Source organism: Magnolia sinica, chromosome 4 (genome assembly GCF_029962835.1).
Source record: "Magnolia sinica isolate HGM2019 chromosome 4, MsV1, whole genome shotgun sequence".
Classification (NCBI taxonomy): Eukaryota; Viridiplantae; Streptophyta; class Magnoliopsida; order Magnoliales; family Magnoliaceae; genus Magnolia; species Magnolia sinica.
In genome coordinates, this window is record NC_080576.1 from 102,086,313 (window position 1) to 102,101,533 (window position 15,221).

At 41.4% G+C, this 15,221-nt stretch overlaps 1 protein-coding gene across 4 annotated transcripts; it reads left to right on the plus strand.

Annotated features, from left to right (window-relative positions):
- The first annotated feature begins 2,166 nt into the window (after window positions 1-2,166).
- On the plus strand, window positions 2,167-13,695 carry LOC131243552 (uncharacterized). 4 transcript variants are annotated; one of them, XM_058242988.1, is made up of 4 exons: window positions 2,167-2,423; window positions 8,214-8,472; window positions 8,580-11,053; window positions 11,157-13,695. In XM_058242988.1, exons 2-4 carry the CDS (start codon window positions 8,455-8,457, stop codon window positions 12,616-12,618), a joined length of 3,954 nt encoding a protein of 1,317 aa, XP_058098971.1. In that variant the 5' UTR covers window positions 2,167-2,423; window positions 8,214-8,454; the 3' UTR covers window positions 12,619-13,695. The 4 variants fall into 4 exon arrangements, with proteins under 4 accessions (XP_058098971.1, XP_058098974.1, XP_058098972.1 ...); XM_058242991.1 differs by having other exon boundaries at window positions 2,343-2,423; window positions 8,323-8,472; XM_058242989.1 differs by having other exon boundaries at window positions 2,361-2,441.
- The last annotated feature ends 1,526 nt before the right edge of the window (window positions 13,696-15,221 follow it).

A 15,221-nucleotide genomic window follows, 5' to 3' on the forward strand; every position in this document is an offset into this window, starting at 1 on the left:
TTTCTTGCGGGTTATCTTCCTAACATGGTTTTCCTCCCTCGGCTGTCGTACGCTTTTTTTCTATGTGATACATAATGCTGTCGTACTGTAATGCCGACGCATAGAATAATTTCACGTGAAAAAAATCTCTTGTAATCTGATGGAGTACGATAACTAGTAAACCATCGGTGGAATATAACTCTGCTAATCAGGGGTTATTTTCATTCCAGTGACCTAACTTTAATTTTTCGTTGGACGTGCAATGGGTCCCACGATTTTGAACGGTTCAGTTTAAGTTTCATGCTACATGCAAAATTGCTGGGCGGGTGAGTATGAAGCATCCTAGTCCGCTGGAGTATCAGATAAATAAGAAAACGACAGGCGCAGCTGTCTACGACATGCATGATGCTAGTGACGAGACTTGGGCGGCAAGTGGGTAGCACTCTTTATTAAAGATAAGAGATCGTACAATAGAGGCAGAAGAACGCAAATATGGTATGGCCGTCTTGCTATTAAAGTACACGTGGCATGTTTTTGTCCATTGGAACTGTTCTTCTAGTGGGCCTTGCTATAAATGTAAATTAATTCATCATAAATGTAGATTCGATGCTCGCAACCATCTGATCCACTGTCCTTGGAAATAACGGGCAAAATCAACGGTAGGAACTAAAGAGTTGTAATGAATACGACTTTCTGATAAGTATAATTCTTTATACATTTTTCATCGATGGTGGACCCCACAGTTTGGACGGTTTGGATTGATATGTAAAGCTGCCACCTATACTGTAGAGAGATGGTTCTATCGTATTCCGGTTCTCTACGGTAGCATCTCTTTTTCCTGGAAGACACTGTAGCAATAGCATCTTTTTTAAAAAGACGAAAGGAAAAGGAACATGATCGACGGTGCACTCAAATTTGCTGTTGTCTTTCCAGAAAATTCCGTTGTTAAACGCGCGAATGCATGTTTTGAAAACTCATCGCTCCTTTGAATCTAATTCCTTCTTAGCCATTGAAAGTAGCGGGCGTTTGAAAGAGATTGATTAACGGTTGGTAATTTTCTACCATACGAGCATGGGTTTCTTAGTAATGGTCCCCACTTGAATGAGTGGCTCGGATAGTTTACACGTGATTCATGTTAGCTCGTGTGGAGCGGTGAACTTCTCGATGTCTTCGCAAAACCCGAGGCGGATTACCGCTCCTAGAGACTGACACGTGTCAGATAGATTACGTCGTAATCAACTTGGAATTCGTTTTCAAACGCTGCATTTTCAAGCGGATTGCGTCCTACCCCGCCCATCTCTGCCCGGGAACGGGCAGATGCGTGAGGGGGCCACCTTTATTCACGTGTGGTCCGTCCCTTTTCTCGATCATGGGCGGCATCTGTGGTGTGGTTTACTTGAGCGTTGGATCTCTCTATTTTTCGGCTCATACCTTAAAAATGACATGAGAGAAGGGACAGCCGGCGTGGATAAACAGATACATCACGGTGGCCCCACACTGATCTGCCAGTTCTTGCGTAGAGACGGGCAGGGTAGGACGCGATCCGCTTCCTCGTCAGCACGTACAAGTTGCACGCATGCTTCAATTTTCTAACTGTCTGTTTCTTCATTCACCCGTGACCCACCTCAATTGATGGACCAGAATTACTTTCTCTCTAAACGAACTTTCCTTACACGTGTCGGATCCATCACACGTGTTATAAATTATCATGTGTGGCGCGTTTCTTTTTGGCGCTTGAGGATGAACCACATGGATTATATAACATTTCTTAGTGCGCAGGCAAAGTTTGACTGCATCGTGGTGAAACATTTTGGTACTCTGACGGAGTCGGATGGATGATATGCAGGCAGTTAGAAATTATTTTGGACTCGCACACGTGCCATGAAATTAAGTGGAATTAAACCGTTCAAATTATGTATACTTGTCTAGATGTAGCGTGAACCAAAAACTAATGGTATTATATTGTCTGAATACGGGATTGGTGGACATATATTGGACGGTTAAAATTGAAAGTATCCAATGATCTTATTTCAAGTAGCAAGTGTCGAAAGTATCAAAGATTATGATTTTTCAACCAGTTGTGGCGAAAATTTAGCCGGTTTCATTTGAGTTGATTTGTCGACGTGTACAATTTCTAAGGGCCTGCGTATTGATCATGATAATCTTTCAGAGTATCAAAAACTCGCTTGCATCCATACGTCAAAAAGCCACCTCTGCCTCTCAGATAGTGTGCTCAAATCATAGAAGAGAGAGAAAGAGGATTTCTCTGGATTCCAGGGTTTATACTGCAGTTTTCAATTTCTAAGGTTTCAAGAGACTGCAGTTTTCGATTTCTAGGGTTTCAGGAGAGAGAGAGAGAGAGAGAGAGAGAGAGAGAGAAGGAGCTTTCTGCAATTCCAGAACAGGAAACCACGTAGGGTTTTCTGTTTTCTATTCTAGGTCAGGTAATCCATGATCATCCGGTGATCTTCTTCCCTTCTAAAAAAAAAAAATATGTTGTGAGATATCTTTGATACTTCTGTTACATTTTCTGCTCTTGATTGAGGAAGATAGATTTTTATTTATTTATTTATTTTTAATCTTTTTGGCGATGAGGAGTTTTACCGATTCTAGAGGCAGGAGCACGTGCCGTCTTGGGACACGTTTGGGAGATCCAAACCTTTCATCGGGCGGGCCAATCACATCCTAGCACGAAAATTTGGCTCTTCGTCTTGTCAGCTTGGTCGGACGTGAAGGACGTGGTTTGGCTGGTGACCCCAACATCAGCCAGCTAGCTGGTGTCAGTTATGGGACCCACCATGATGTGTGTTTTATCCACGCTGTCCATCCGTTTTTCCAACTCATTTTAGAGCATGAGCCCAAAAATGAGGCAGATCCAAATCTCAGGTGGACCCATCACAGGAAAACAGTGTTGATTGAATGCTTACCGTTGAAAACCTCCCAAGGCCCACTGTACTGTTTATTTGCCATCCAACCTGTTGATAAGGTCACAGAGACCTGGATGAAGGGAAAACACAAATATCAGCTTGATCCAAAACTTCTGTGGGCCCCCAGAAGCTTTCAATGGTAAGGGTTCAATCCCCACTGCTTCCTGTGTTGTGCTCTACCTGAGGTTTGGATCTTCCTCATTTGTGGGCTCATGCTCTAAAATGAGCTCGCAAAAGGTGTGGACGGCGTGGATAAAACACATACATCATGGTGGGGCCCACAGCTTTGACACCAGCTAGCTGGCTGGTTTTGGGGTCACCAGCCAAACTGCGTCCGGACATGAATGGCCCTTTCTTTCTTAGCGTCTGCCGTTTCCGTACACGTGGCAGCTTGATGATAGGAATGGCCCCATTTCTGGGCAAGAGCTTGGTGGGTCCGGTTGATGGATCTGGAATCCATGGCATGCATCTGCCTATAGCTTGCTTGTGGGGCTCCATGGGTGCTGTAGAGGGGCAAGCAAAAAAGATAAACTGATAATGTTTCTGTTAACCCACATGCGCATCTACTGGCAAGTGCCAGAATTATCTGAGCCGTTTATCATGCATGCCCCCCATTGTCCTGGCCTAAGGATCAGGCTGGTCTATTTATTTTGTGGGTCACGCGTTAAAGATGGAGTGAATGACAGAAAATATGGTTCAACAACCTGCATTCGATATGGTGAGTGGACCTGCCTGATTTTTAGTTCATGGACAGATACATGGTTGGGCCTCCTGATTAATGGTTTGGATCTCATGCATGTGCAGGTACACATGCAGAATTGTCATTTGTTACTGATAAGATCTGGAAGCCTCAGAATTTCTTCGTATGTTGATGTAGGGCTGTCAACTAGCTTGGGCCAGGCCAAGCAAACTTAGTTTTTTGAATAGGCATAGCCCTTCCATTTCAAAATACAACCCCAACACCCCAGACCATTGACAGCCCGAAGTTGATTATTCTCGTCATTCATTCTTTGATTTCATTTCTTCATGTTCTTTTTTCCCCCTCAAATCATGACAGTTTGTGGGTTTCTCGATTTTATGGGTGATCCACCCATGAGATTATATGATATACTCAGCGATTTTGAATTGTGTTGATGAAATTTTTCAATGGCTGTAAAGGGGTTGATTTTGCACCATCTGATGATCAATCATTCATAAGCTGTGACCCTTAATGAATTTCTCATGCACTGTTAATCTCTCTGTCAATAGGATCTCAGACATAAAATTGGTCTATTTTCCTTTTGTTGAATGCATACGTGACTAAAACCGTGCATTCAAAACCATCAATTAGACAATCATTGATGTAGCGTTGTCCTATCTCCTGTGGATGAGACTCTTAGCAGCATGGCACATTCATAATAAGGTCACTGGACGAATGGCCTGGATCTCATGTAATTGCTTTGGTTCTCAAACTGTCGAATAGGGAGTGGCTTCTTGTCCAAATCTCATTCTCATGGCCCTTATGGTGAGAGAGGGATAACCTTGCTTGTGCTAAAGTGTGCATTCATTCAATTTTAGATTGTAGGAGACCAATTTCTGATGTCTGATGAGGGTACTGAAGACTCACCCTCTTACTTATTCTCACAGGATGCTGAGCTGTTCTGATGTCTCTTTCTGAGGGTTATTTTGCTTATTTACACTCGGTGCCCCTACTTTGGTGTTGATTTGGTTATCCAAAATGTCTTAGTGGATTTTGGCTAGTCTATTTGTAATTGGACCAAGTGATAACTGTGGAAATTTGCTTAATAGAAGTGAGGGTTGAATTCATAATTTTTGTAAGTGCTTCAATGTCTTGCAGCAAAAGGTGCCTTCATCATGAATTTTTGTCACATTCGAACTGTATGGTCTTTCCATCCGACTACTTAGGATAACTTTCACATGGGAAATAAGTCAGAAAGGGCAGCTTGCTTGCTCTAGATGAGCTTACACTTGTCAGATAATGTTTGAAGCTTTGGAGCTTGCAGTGCAAACAAGAGCTTCAGGGCAAGATGTATGTTTGTGTTGGAGCAAGAGGTTGTTTCTTGGGTGGATGGCTTCCCAATACATTTGTCTTGAACTTGTGTGATTGATCTTTTATTTTCTGACCAGTTCTTAATTGTACTCACACAGAAATGAAACCAGAATGACCATGCTTGACACCATCCTGCTGAAAGTTAGAAGCAGCTTTCTTATACTGTATGAGCAGGGTTTGAGAAATTGGTTCTTGTCCTTAGTCCTTATCCTGAGATCAGATTTTAGAGTTTTCTGACGTAATTCATTTTCACAGTTGTTTAGTATGAATATGTCATGGGAAAGTGGACTTTCTGATTAATACCAGGTTCCATTTTAGGCTCAGGTTTACTTTATTTTAGAACATGCTTAAAGTTGGACAGGAAATGGGGGTGTTCTGAACTCATGTTTCATATTTTTAGCATGGTTCCTCTAATTGAGTTGTACTCTAGGTTTGTTCTTTTTATGGTTCCGGTTTATTGGTGTGTTGTCTCCTGAATAATACCAGTAGATGTTGGCTGCAACCATGAAACATTGTTGTTGGGATTTCAGCGAATGCTTCTACACTGTTCAAGGTTCTAATTTATGAGTTTGGGATCTGAAGTCAGCATTCATGTGGACCTATGGTTTAATTGAGGATGTGGTCACTGATAGAGTGGAATGGTGAAGCATGATTCACATGGTATCATACTATCAACACATGCTGATATATCGCAATATCTGCGATATTTCCAATGGCAACTATGATAACTCCCTCCTCTATCTTCCACTTAGAAAACGTAATGAAATCGGTTTCTTTTGATTGATCTTCTCTACTTAAAGTCTCATCTTCTTTGTATCTTTCATCTCCCTTGTCACGTCATTTCCTTTAAAAGGCGTTGTCTTTTTACTTACGAACGACACTCTTTTAAGTCTTAATAATCAGGCCTGTATGCAGTCTGTCTTTCCTTAATTGCTTTCTGCTGTTTCTCCCATGTTCTATTCCCTTTATCTGTGGGTCGTTCACTCCATAAGATCCTACTTTGTCATCATCATCATCTAAGCCTTATCTCAAATAATTTGGGTCAGCTACATGAATCCTTTTTCTGCCATTCCACTTTATAAAGGGCCATAACTTTAGTTAGACCATAGCTCATCAAGTCTTTTCTTACCACCTCCACGCACATCCCTTTGGACCTTCCCCTTGCCCTTTTAGAGCCTTTAATTTGTACCAACTCACTCCTAATCAGCGTAGTTCTTGGTCTCCATTGCACACGACCAAGCTATCTAAGTATACTTTTCCTCATCTCATTACCTATTGGTGTTGCTACTAAGTTCCCTTGAATGCATTTCTTTCTGGTTCTATCCTTCCTAATGTAGGGGCATTTTCACACCTGGCTCGAGTAGGGTGGCCTGTGGGATGCGGGGGCACACTTGGGGTGGGCAACTCACAGAACACATCTGATTTGGGGCCCACGAGGGGGCGAAACTCATGGATTTGGGGCGCATGAGGAGGGTTCAGTCGAGGACCTAACCTATGGATTTGGGGCCTAGGCTATGAGATAAAGGAATTAATTTTCCATGCTCGATCAATTTGAGCTTTTAGAGCAAGTGGTTAATTGTCTTGCATCACTTCCATGACTTCAAACTCATCCATCTCAATATCATTAAGCTACACTCATCCTATGAACATGTTATTCCTTTACTGCCCAACATTCTATCCCATAAAGCATGGCTGGTCTTATAGCTACTTTATAAAATTTCTCATCAAGTTGGTGTGGTAAACGGCAATCTCATAAAACTCTAGTGGGACATCTCCGTTTCTTCCACCTTGCCTGGATTCTTTGGCAACATCCTTCTCAATCTCTCCATTCATGAAGTATCGACCCAAAATATTGAAATTGGTCATTTTGGGAAACTTCGTACTTAGCAATCTTAACTAATTTTTCTTTCTCATTCCTATTGTTACACACGCACTCACACCACACACACACCCATGGACTCACACCACAGTGGTTTTTCACTCCTATTGTTACTAAAATTGCACTCCATATACTTTGATAGTCCAACTAATTTTAAATGCTTAATCTGGCTTCCCTCCCCCCCCCCAAACAAAACTATGTAATCTAAAAAACAACATACACGTTGGGATCTCTTCTTGCAAAAGCCTCATTAACTTGTCCATAAGCAACGGAAAAAGGTACGAGCTCAATGCTGACTCTTGCATATAATACTTGGGAACTCATTTGTCTCTCAACTAGTGGTCCTCACATTTGTTATTGTTCCCTCATACGTATCCTTAATCATGCCAACATATCCTCTTGAAACTTTTTTCTTTCTTAACACCCACTTGGTTAACTCTGGACCCTTTAAGCTTTCTCATAGTAAAAAAGGATCATGTGGAGATCTTTCCTCTCCCTTTATTTCTCCATTAGCTATCCAAGTATGAAGATAGCTTCAGTAGTAGACCTCTTTGGCACGAAACCAAATGTATTTTCTGATGCATAAGATCCTACTGTTTCTAATACCTTATTCCTCTAGTTACACCGGTAGTCATAAAAAGATGCCTCTCGAATTTAGCATGCCAGCACTCTTTGTGCTAACTTGGTTAAATTGTTTGTGTTTCATTGCTTGTATCGTATGAAGTTTGAATGATGTCAGATCATTTCAGATATATTTGCATCACTTATGGCTGACAATGCAGATTTTTGTCCCTCGAACAGTGGAAAACTGTTATGCATGGTTTTTTTTTTGTAATGTTTTAAGTTCTTGAAGTTTCACTGAAAAGTACCACCATTTTCCTGAAGTTTCCCTAATGGTTCCCTGAGACTATGATACATAATGAAATACATGCAATATTTCCCAAAGTTCCCCGAGACATTTCCTTATCCCAAGGGTGATAGATGGTGTGGTATCAATACTTTGAACACTGCCTGTAGACACATTTGCTTACTTGGACAAAGGAATCTACCTCTTCCAGTTTGCTTATTAATCTTGACCAGATAATTGCTGACCATGCCACTACTTTGTTTCACTATTCCGCTCTGCCTGCTATTTACCTTTTGTCGGTCTTCAGTGGCTTGTGAATTTTTAATGCTAAAATTTTCCACCTATACCTTCCATCCTTTCAGCCAAAGGAGCGTTACCCAAGTTTTTTTTTTTTTTTTTTTTTGGCCCCATGTGGCCTTTTAATTTGCATGGTTATATACATTCAGTCTGAAGTGGCTTCTATTTCATTTTCAATCCATGTACTGCAAGGCCATAAATAATTTATCAATGTTTATGTCTTTGTTCTTCTAGAGTTCCTGCCTATGTGTATGGAGTAGTTGTGAGAGAGATCGAGGATTGCAAGGAGATAGCTTTTCGCCAACTCCATCATCTTATGTAGCAAAAACTTCTTCTGTGACAGCTCACTGTATTTCAGAGAAAGTATCAAAGTTGCATCAGCATAGTAAAGAAGCAAAAGCCGGTGTGCCTTTGCTGGTGGTTCAAATAAACACAACAGGGTCTGTTTTTTCCATCTATAAAGAAACTTGGAGATATGCCAGTATCTGAGGAGGTACTTTTTAAAATTTTACATGTATTTGCTAAACAAAGTTATTCACTAGCATGGGAAATTATATTGTTGTTAGTCAAAATTTGATTATTGAATTTTTCTATTTGCAGCTTGGAGTCGCTTTTCTTGGTCGGCAGTCCAGTGATTCTTTTGCTGGCGTACCCATCAAGAAAAGGAGATTTCCGTTTCTTCGATCTCCTTCTCCCTCTCAAATACCTTCTTCACCGCATGGGGAGCCGGACAGACTGCAAAATGAACAGTCCATCTCAGTACCGGAATTATCTCGGATGCCGGTTTCAGAGATTTCTGTTAATACAAAGCGCTATTCCTTGGAGGATGGAGGAGGATATTCTGCTGATAGAAATTTAAAACTTTTGTCAAGCAATGCAACTTCTCTTGGGTTACATCTCCAGCATTCAACAGGTACTGCCAGTGCTGGGGAGGAAATGAACAATGAGAAAAAAAATATTCCCGAGGATCCATTGGTATTTCAGAGGGTTCCAGAAAAGACTGAACTGTTATTAGCTCTGAAGGAACCTTTTGGTGAAGAAAATTTTATGCCAAATGATAAACCAGCTTTTCAGGGAGCTTCAGGAAATACTGAATTGCAACTGGGACTGGGGGAACCTTCTGGGCTGCCTGTAGAAGGTCAGAATAATGGAGGGAGCTCCCAGGAGCAAGAGAAATTGCATCAAAATTCATTGGTAGCCAGTGAGAGTTGCTTTGGTGCTCACGAGGGGAAGCTGAAAGGTCTAGCTTTGGCCGAGGAAGAAGATAATGTCCATCATGCCCAATCAAATGCTGGTTGCACTCCTTTGCCTGCGGAAAGATCGCAGTGGGATTTGAATACTATGATGGAAACTTGGGATGACCCTTCTAGCCATTCGGGTATGAACCACCCAGCAAATGGAACTGATGGGTTGGATCTGGGGAGCATGTGTGACCAGAAGTCTGTGATAGGCCCAAAGGATACGGGTCTTAAAGAACAAGAAGGGACTTGTTCAAAACACTCACCTGTTGAAAGTAAGAGTGATATAAAATTATCAAGCTCCACCACACTTCCTGATGAAGATCATAACTTTAAGGCTCGCCTTCTTAAGCAGCTCAGTCCACCTCTTTGTTTGCTGGCGTCCTTGAGTCAAGGCCCTGCTAGTGAATCAAGTAAATTAAATTCAATGGGAAAAGCATCTGTTCTGAATTTGTCAGGTCAACCAATGCCATCAATGAGTAATGTGAAACTGGTTGGTTTAAAACCTGTAAAATCAGAACCACTCGAGGTGGGTAGTCTAGGAGGCTGTAAAACAGTTGAACGCTGCATTCTGAATTTGGTAAATCAGAGAACCCCTAAACCTGAACCATTTGATGGGACCGGTCGATTAGGCATTAGGATTCCACATCCTAGCAGGCTGAAGTCTATAGATTCTAGAGCTGTAAAATCTGAACTGTTGGAGGAGAGTAGGCAAGAATGCCCCAAGGCAGTTGAGGGGATATCAAGCCAGTTGGAGCTTCATAGTTATGCCTCAGAAATGCCCATTAATGGAGAGGTAGCCCCAACGAGTGAAAATGTTGTCAAGACCTCAGGTTTAGAATCTGTAGGTCCCGATGGTCAAGAATTGGTGGTTAGTGACCAGATGGTGGACACTGCACAAATGACTTCTTCTGAGGGTGCAGATTCCAAATCATCTAAATCCATTTCAGATGAGCTTCATGTCCATTCATCTGTGAATGACGGAGTAGCTGAAGGTTATAGGGATGAGAATGTTAACAAATCAGGTGATATCCTTGTAGATGATCCTCCCACTCATGAACTTGAATCAGTTGTTTCCCAAAATGCAGTTGGCATGATGAGTATGGTGGGTAAGCAACAGAGTGATGAATATGACTATGAAGATGGTGAGGTCAGAGAACCATTGGTGCATAATACTATTGAGGGTATCAGTGATGTGGGAAATGCAGGAAATATAGATCATGAACATTCAGATGTTAAGGAAGCTGATGATTCTGGCATTCCTAGGGATGATTGTGCTACTATATCATCACATATTGAGGGTGGAGAGAGTAAAACAGAGGTTCCTTGTGAAACAAGTGATCATTGTATTGGAGGAGATGATAGTGCTCCTAGCAGTGAGAAGAAAGATCAAGGTAACAGTGCAGTGCCATCCACTGAAGTGGAGACTGTTGCATCTGGAAAGAAGAGACCTGGCAAGGCCACTCGGAGGATACCACGGGTTTGCTCGAAGGGCATTGAAACAATGCCTGATCCATCTGTTGGTGAAAGTCAAGAAACAGTCACAGATGATGGCCAGGGTGACAGTAAAAACCAACGGGAGAAGGTCAAAGAACATAACCCAGTGGAAGCTAGCCAAGCAAATATCCCCAAGATGCAGCCATGTGTAACTGGTGAAGAAGCAAATAAAGATGTTCATGGTAAGGGTAACCGTAGCCGTATCATCAACTTGGCTCGGGCTGATGATGGATCTTCATCAGGAAGACCAAGATCTAACCCAGTTAGGTCATTGCCATCGCGAACTGGAAAAGAGAAATTTCCTGACAGGGGTGATAAGTTACATCCACGGGGGAGCAGGTATGTTCCTTGGTCCCTCTTTCTGCTTCTCCTACTTCTCTTTCATTTTTGCAAATGCATTTGATTCTCTTATTATTTTATTTTATTTTATTTTTTGTTTCAGAGATGAAATCTGCATGGATGGGTTTCGGAAATTTGACAGAGAGAGGAACCAAAATCAATCAGTTGGAAAATCTGAATCGGTTTTTTTACCCGTCAGAGGACGGATCGACAACTGGTCAGATGCTTTAGGTGACTCAAATCGGGATTATGCTTCTGAACAATATCCAATCACAACTGATTTTCAACTCCCTAGACACAAGAAAGCCACTGCTTTTGCTGCCACAAAAGACAGCTTTGTTCCACCAGATGGTGCTATGGTAAATGCTGCCAGGGCAGGGGGGAAGCCTAAAAATGACGACATTCAAAGTTTCCGCCATCTGCAGTTAAGAAGGCAATCTCCTGGAGGGAGAGATGGTCCCATGCCACTTGGCATGCAAATGGTCCGCTTACCTTTGAGAGACACTAGCCCGGATAGGTGCATTGGTGGAGGTGGTCCTGAGATGGTTCTACTTAGGCAGGCTGGAGGGAGAGAAGGGCCCATGCCACTTGGAGTGCAAATGCCCCGTAGATCTCTGAGAGACATTAGCCCCGAAAGGTGTATCGGTGGAGATGGCCCTGGTATGATTGTTCTCAAGCATCAGGAAAATTTCATTAGGGGCATGCCAGATATGATGGATCCTTTATTTACACGCCGTCGACCTCAATATCCAAGATTAGAAAATCCATTCATACGGAGAGAGAGGAGTCTTTCTCCTATCCAAAGGAGACGTTCTCTACGTGGGCCTCAAGGTTCCTCCAGATCTCCTCCAAGATCGCGCTCTCCTTGTCAAGGGTCTCCACCTAGAAGGAGATCTCCTGCTGGGTTCGATGGACGTGCGGAACTGATGCATGGCAGGCCTCCACAGATTTTCAGAGTTGAAAGAATGAGACCACCTCATGGCCACCCCTGCTTTCCAGAAAATGTGATGGGTAGGAGGCATGGTTCGCCTCCTTTCATGTCCCGATTGTCGAATGACATTAGAGATGCAGGTCCTCCAAGGGAACATGAGAGACGCCTTTTGATTCGCAGGAGTCCATCTGGCAGGGTTACAAGGAGAAGCACTAGGAGGTTGGAGATGATAGACCCTCGAGAAAGGATGGAAGGCGACGAGTTCTTTGTAGCTTCGCACTCTGGGCGAGGTCATGAGCTTGCGGATGATGAATGTGTTGATGAGAGACGGAAGTGTAATGAGGGACGAGGACTGGTTCGTCCGTTTAGGCCCTGTGATATCGGTGCTGATGCTGAAGCCTTTGCTTATCATGCAGAAAATGGTTCTAGGCCTGGTAGAATTTGTCCTGAAGATGATGCAGAATTCCGTGATCGAGCCGTGTCTAGGGACTTCGACCGCCATATCAAGTTCCGACTAGGGAACCCTAGGAGACCAAGAAGCATAGAGGAGCAAGAGGAGAATTATGGGCATGGTGGTCCGGGATGGCATGACCCCAATTATGATGGTATCCGACTGAAAAAGAGAAGACTCTAATCATCTTCATTTTCACTGGTATGGTTCTGCTCTGTCGATGTAGTTGCTAACTCATACGCGTGCTCTTCGAAGTGAAGAAGTATACAATATGCTCAAAGCTACCCTTGGCTTTTAGCTGGTGAATAAGTAATTGTAGGAAATTCAGCTTGGCCATTTCAGTGAACATGGGCATCTTAGCTCATCCTTAAGCAATAAGCAGCCAAGGCTTTTACTGGTCTGTACATATGGAGTCTTCATGATCTTGTTGTTTACTGTTTTCGTCCAAGACGATATATTGCTAGTTGATTTTAGACCGTCCAGCTGATTATCCTTTTGTAAAGAGCTGTTCTGTGCTACTAAGTTCTTTATCGAAGCGCCATTTATAGGCTCCTTGCAAAATCTCTTCAGTTCTTTAATTGGGAGTACAGGTAGGCTTTCAGATTTCTGAATTGTCAGGAAGATTCAATGGCTGAAATTGGTTTGTGTATTTTGAACTGCACTTCTTGGTCCATGCAACAAGCCTTTCATACTCATTGCCATCTCATTCCACCGTCATAAATTCATCGTAGTGGGAGATGATGATTCCCAGAAGTTGAGGGGTATGCACTCTCTGCTGTTGAAGATGGGGGAAATTGGGTTTGTTTTACACTTGTTTCACGAAATCTTCTATGCTGTTTGCATTAAGATAACAAACTGGACTTCACGCAGTTGCATGATTGGTCGTGTGATCAAATGTGCAGTTTGGATTGAGCAGCGGTTTGAGAGGGATCTCTACTGGGGTTCTAAATTCAATTGCCATCCGTATCACTATTTTTCTCGAAACATTGGTTACGTTTGCGTGTTGGCTTCTGTGGAATGTATATGCAATTGATGTTCTTTTTGGTTGATAATGCTCAAGTGATGTTGAAATCATTGTCAAATGAAGGAAGGTTGTCCAGTCGTATGATAGGAGAGCCCCCAATGTAGGCAGGTGTGGTTGAACTGACTGATCATTGTCATCATATGTTAAGTCTTTTCCTGATTAATTGGGGTCCACTGTGGTTGAACTGAGTCATTGATGAAATTTTCTTCCTAGCGGTGAGGTATTCATCAATGTGATTTTGCTGTTATGGAAAAGGTTATTTGAATGGGGCCTTTTTTTCTTTTAGTTCTACAGAAAACCAATTCTCCATGACTGGCTTTGTCATGGGGGCTGTTTTGCTTATATTGGCATGATCTGGAAAGGACACTGCACTGTCTTTCAGATTCAGTAGGATTGGAAATTTCCCAGCAATGTTATCAAAATTGTTATTGTATTGCAATTTGTGGTAGGGGTTCAATCGTATCGACTTGCAAATATGGAAAAGATAAATAATCAGACCAAACAAAAAAACTTGGCAATCATCCTTTTGCCATCAATATGCATGTCATTATATTGTTAAAGGATTCTCATCTCTGAGTCTATCAAGAAATTTTCTTTTAAAACATACAAGAATTCTTTAATAATTTGTGTTCTTGTTAATTTTCTAAATGTCGGTTGCATTTGATTTTGTAAACTGATGAAAAAAGATATTTTGATTTCTAGCTGTTATTCCACAAGACGCAAGTTGACATAATCATAACTATCCATAAAATGACTTATCAATTTGGTGTTTTGACCAATTGAGAAGAAACTATTAAAAAATTTATCAAGATTTCTTTAAATTTTTATGTTCTTGTTAATTTTCTAAATGTAGGTAGCATTTGATTTTATAAACGGATGAAAAAAGATATTTTGATTTCAATGTCTCGTAACCATCCATAAAAATGACTTACCAATTCGGTGTGTTGACCAATTGAGAAGAAACTATTATTTTATTTTATTTTAAAGCTCTACAATTTAATGTCGAAGAGAATATGTATCATTTAGGGCCTGTTTGGATACCACCAAATAAGTTTATTTTTTGTACTTATAGCAATGGATAAGTAATTTATTTGAGATAAGTATGTTTGGTTTAAGATAAATTATAACTTTTTTACTTAAAGTTAATTACTTAAGCTTAATAAGTAGAAAGCACGGTAAGTTACTTGAGTCATAAGTAATTTAAGTAACTTATCCCTTAATTTCTTATAAAGAACAAAATAAAATAATTTACTTTTTCTAAATGTGTCTTTTTCATTTTTTGAAGTTTTTCCTCAATGATTCTTAAAGCCCTTACCAATTTAAAAACATTAAATGAAAGGTAAGTGAAGCTTAAAATTGAAAAGAGCAAGAATAATTTGAATTGTAAATGGTAAGATTCATTACCAAAAAAAAAAACAATGGATTCGAAAGTGGGATTCAAATCGTTTTGCTTAAGATTTGACTCAAATCATAAATCATAAATCACAGGATTTTGACAACACTATTTCCGAGTTTGAGCAACATTGACTCAATCTTCCTTCAATGGGTTGGCTGATTGAGGTGGACCTTCAGAGTTGTCCTGGACTGTTGCTGATGAAAATCGATTGCCCCCGCTGGCAGGAGTGTGGTTGGGTGTACCTACCTTTGGTGTTTAATCCAATAGCTCCAACTAGATACTGGTTGAGATTATTGGTGAATCTAAACCATCAAAATCACAGGTACACCAAAGCACACATCCTGCATTGCTCGCTCCCATATCCAC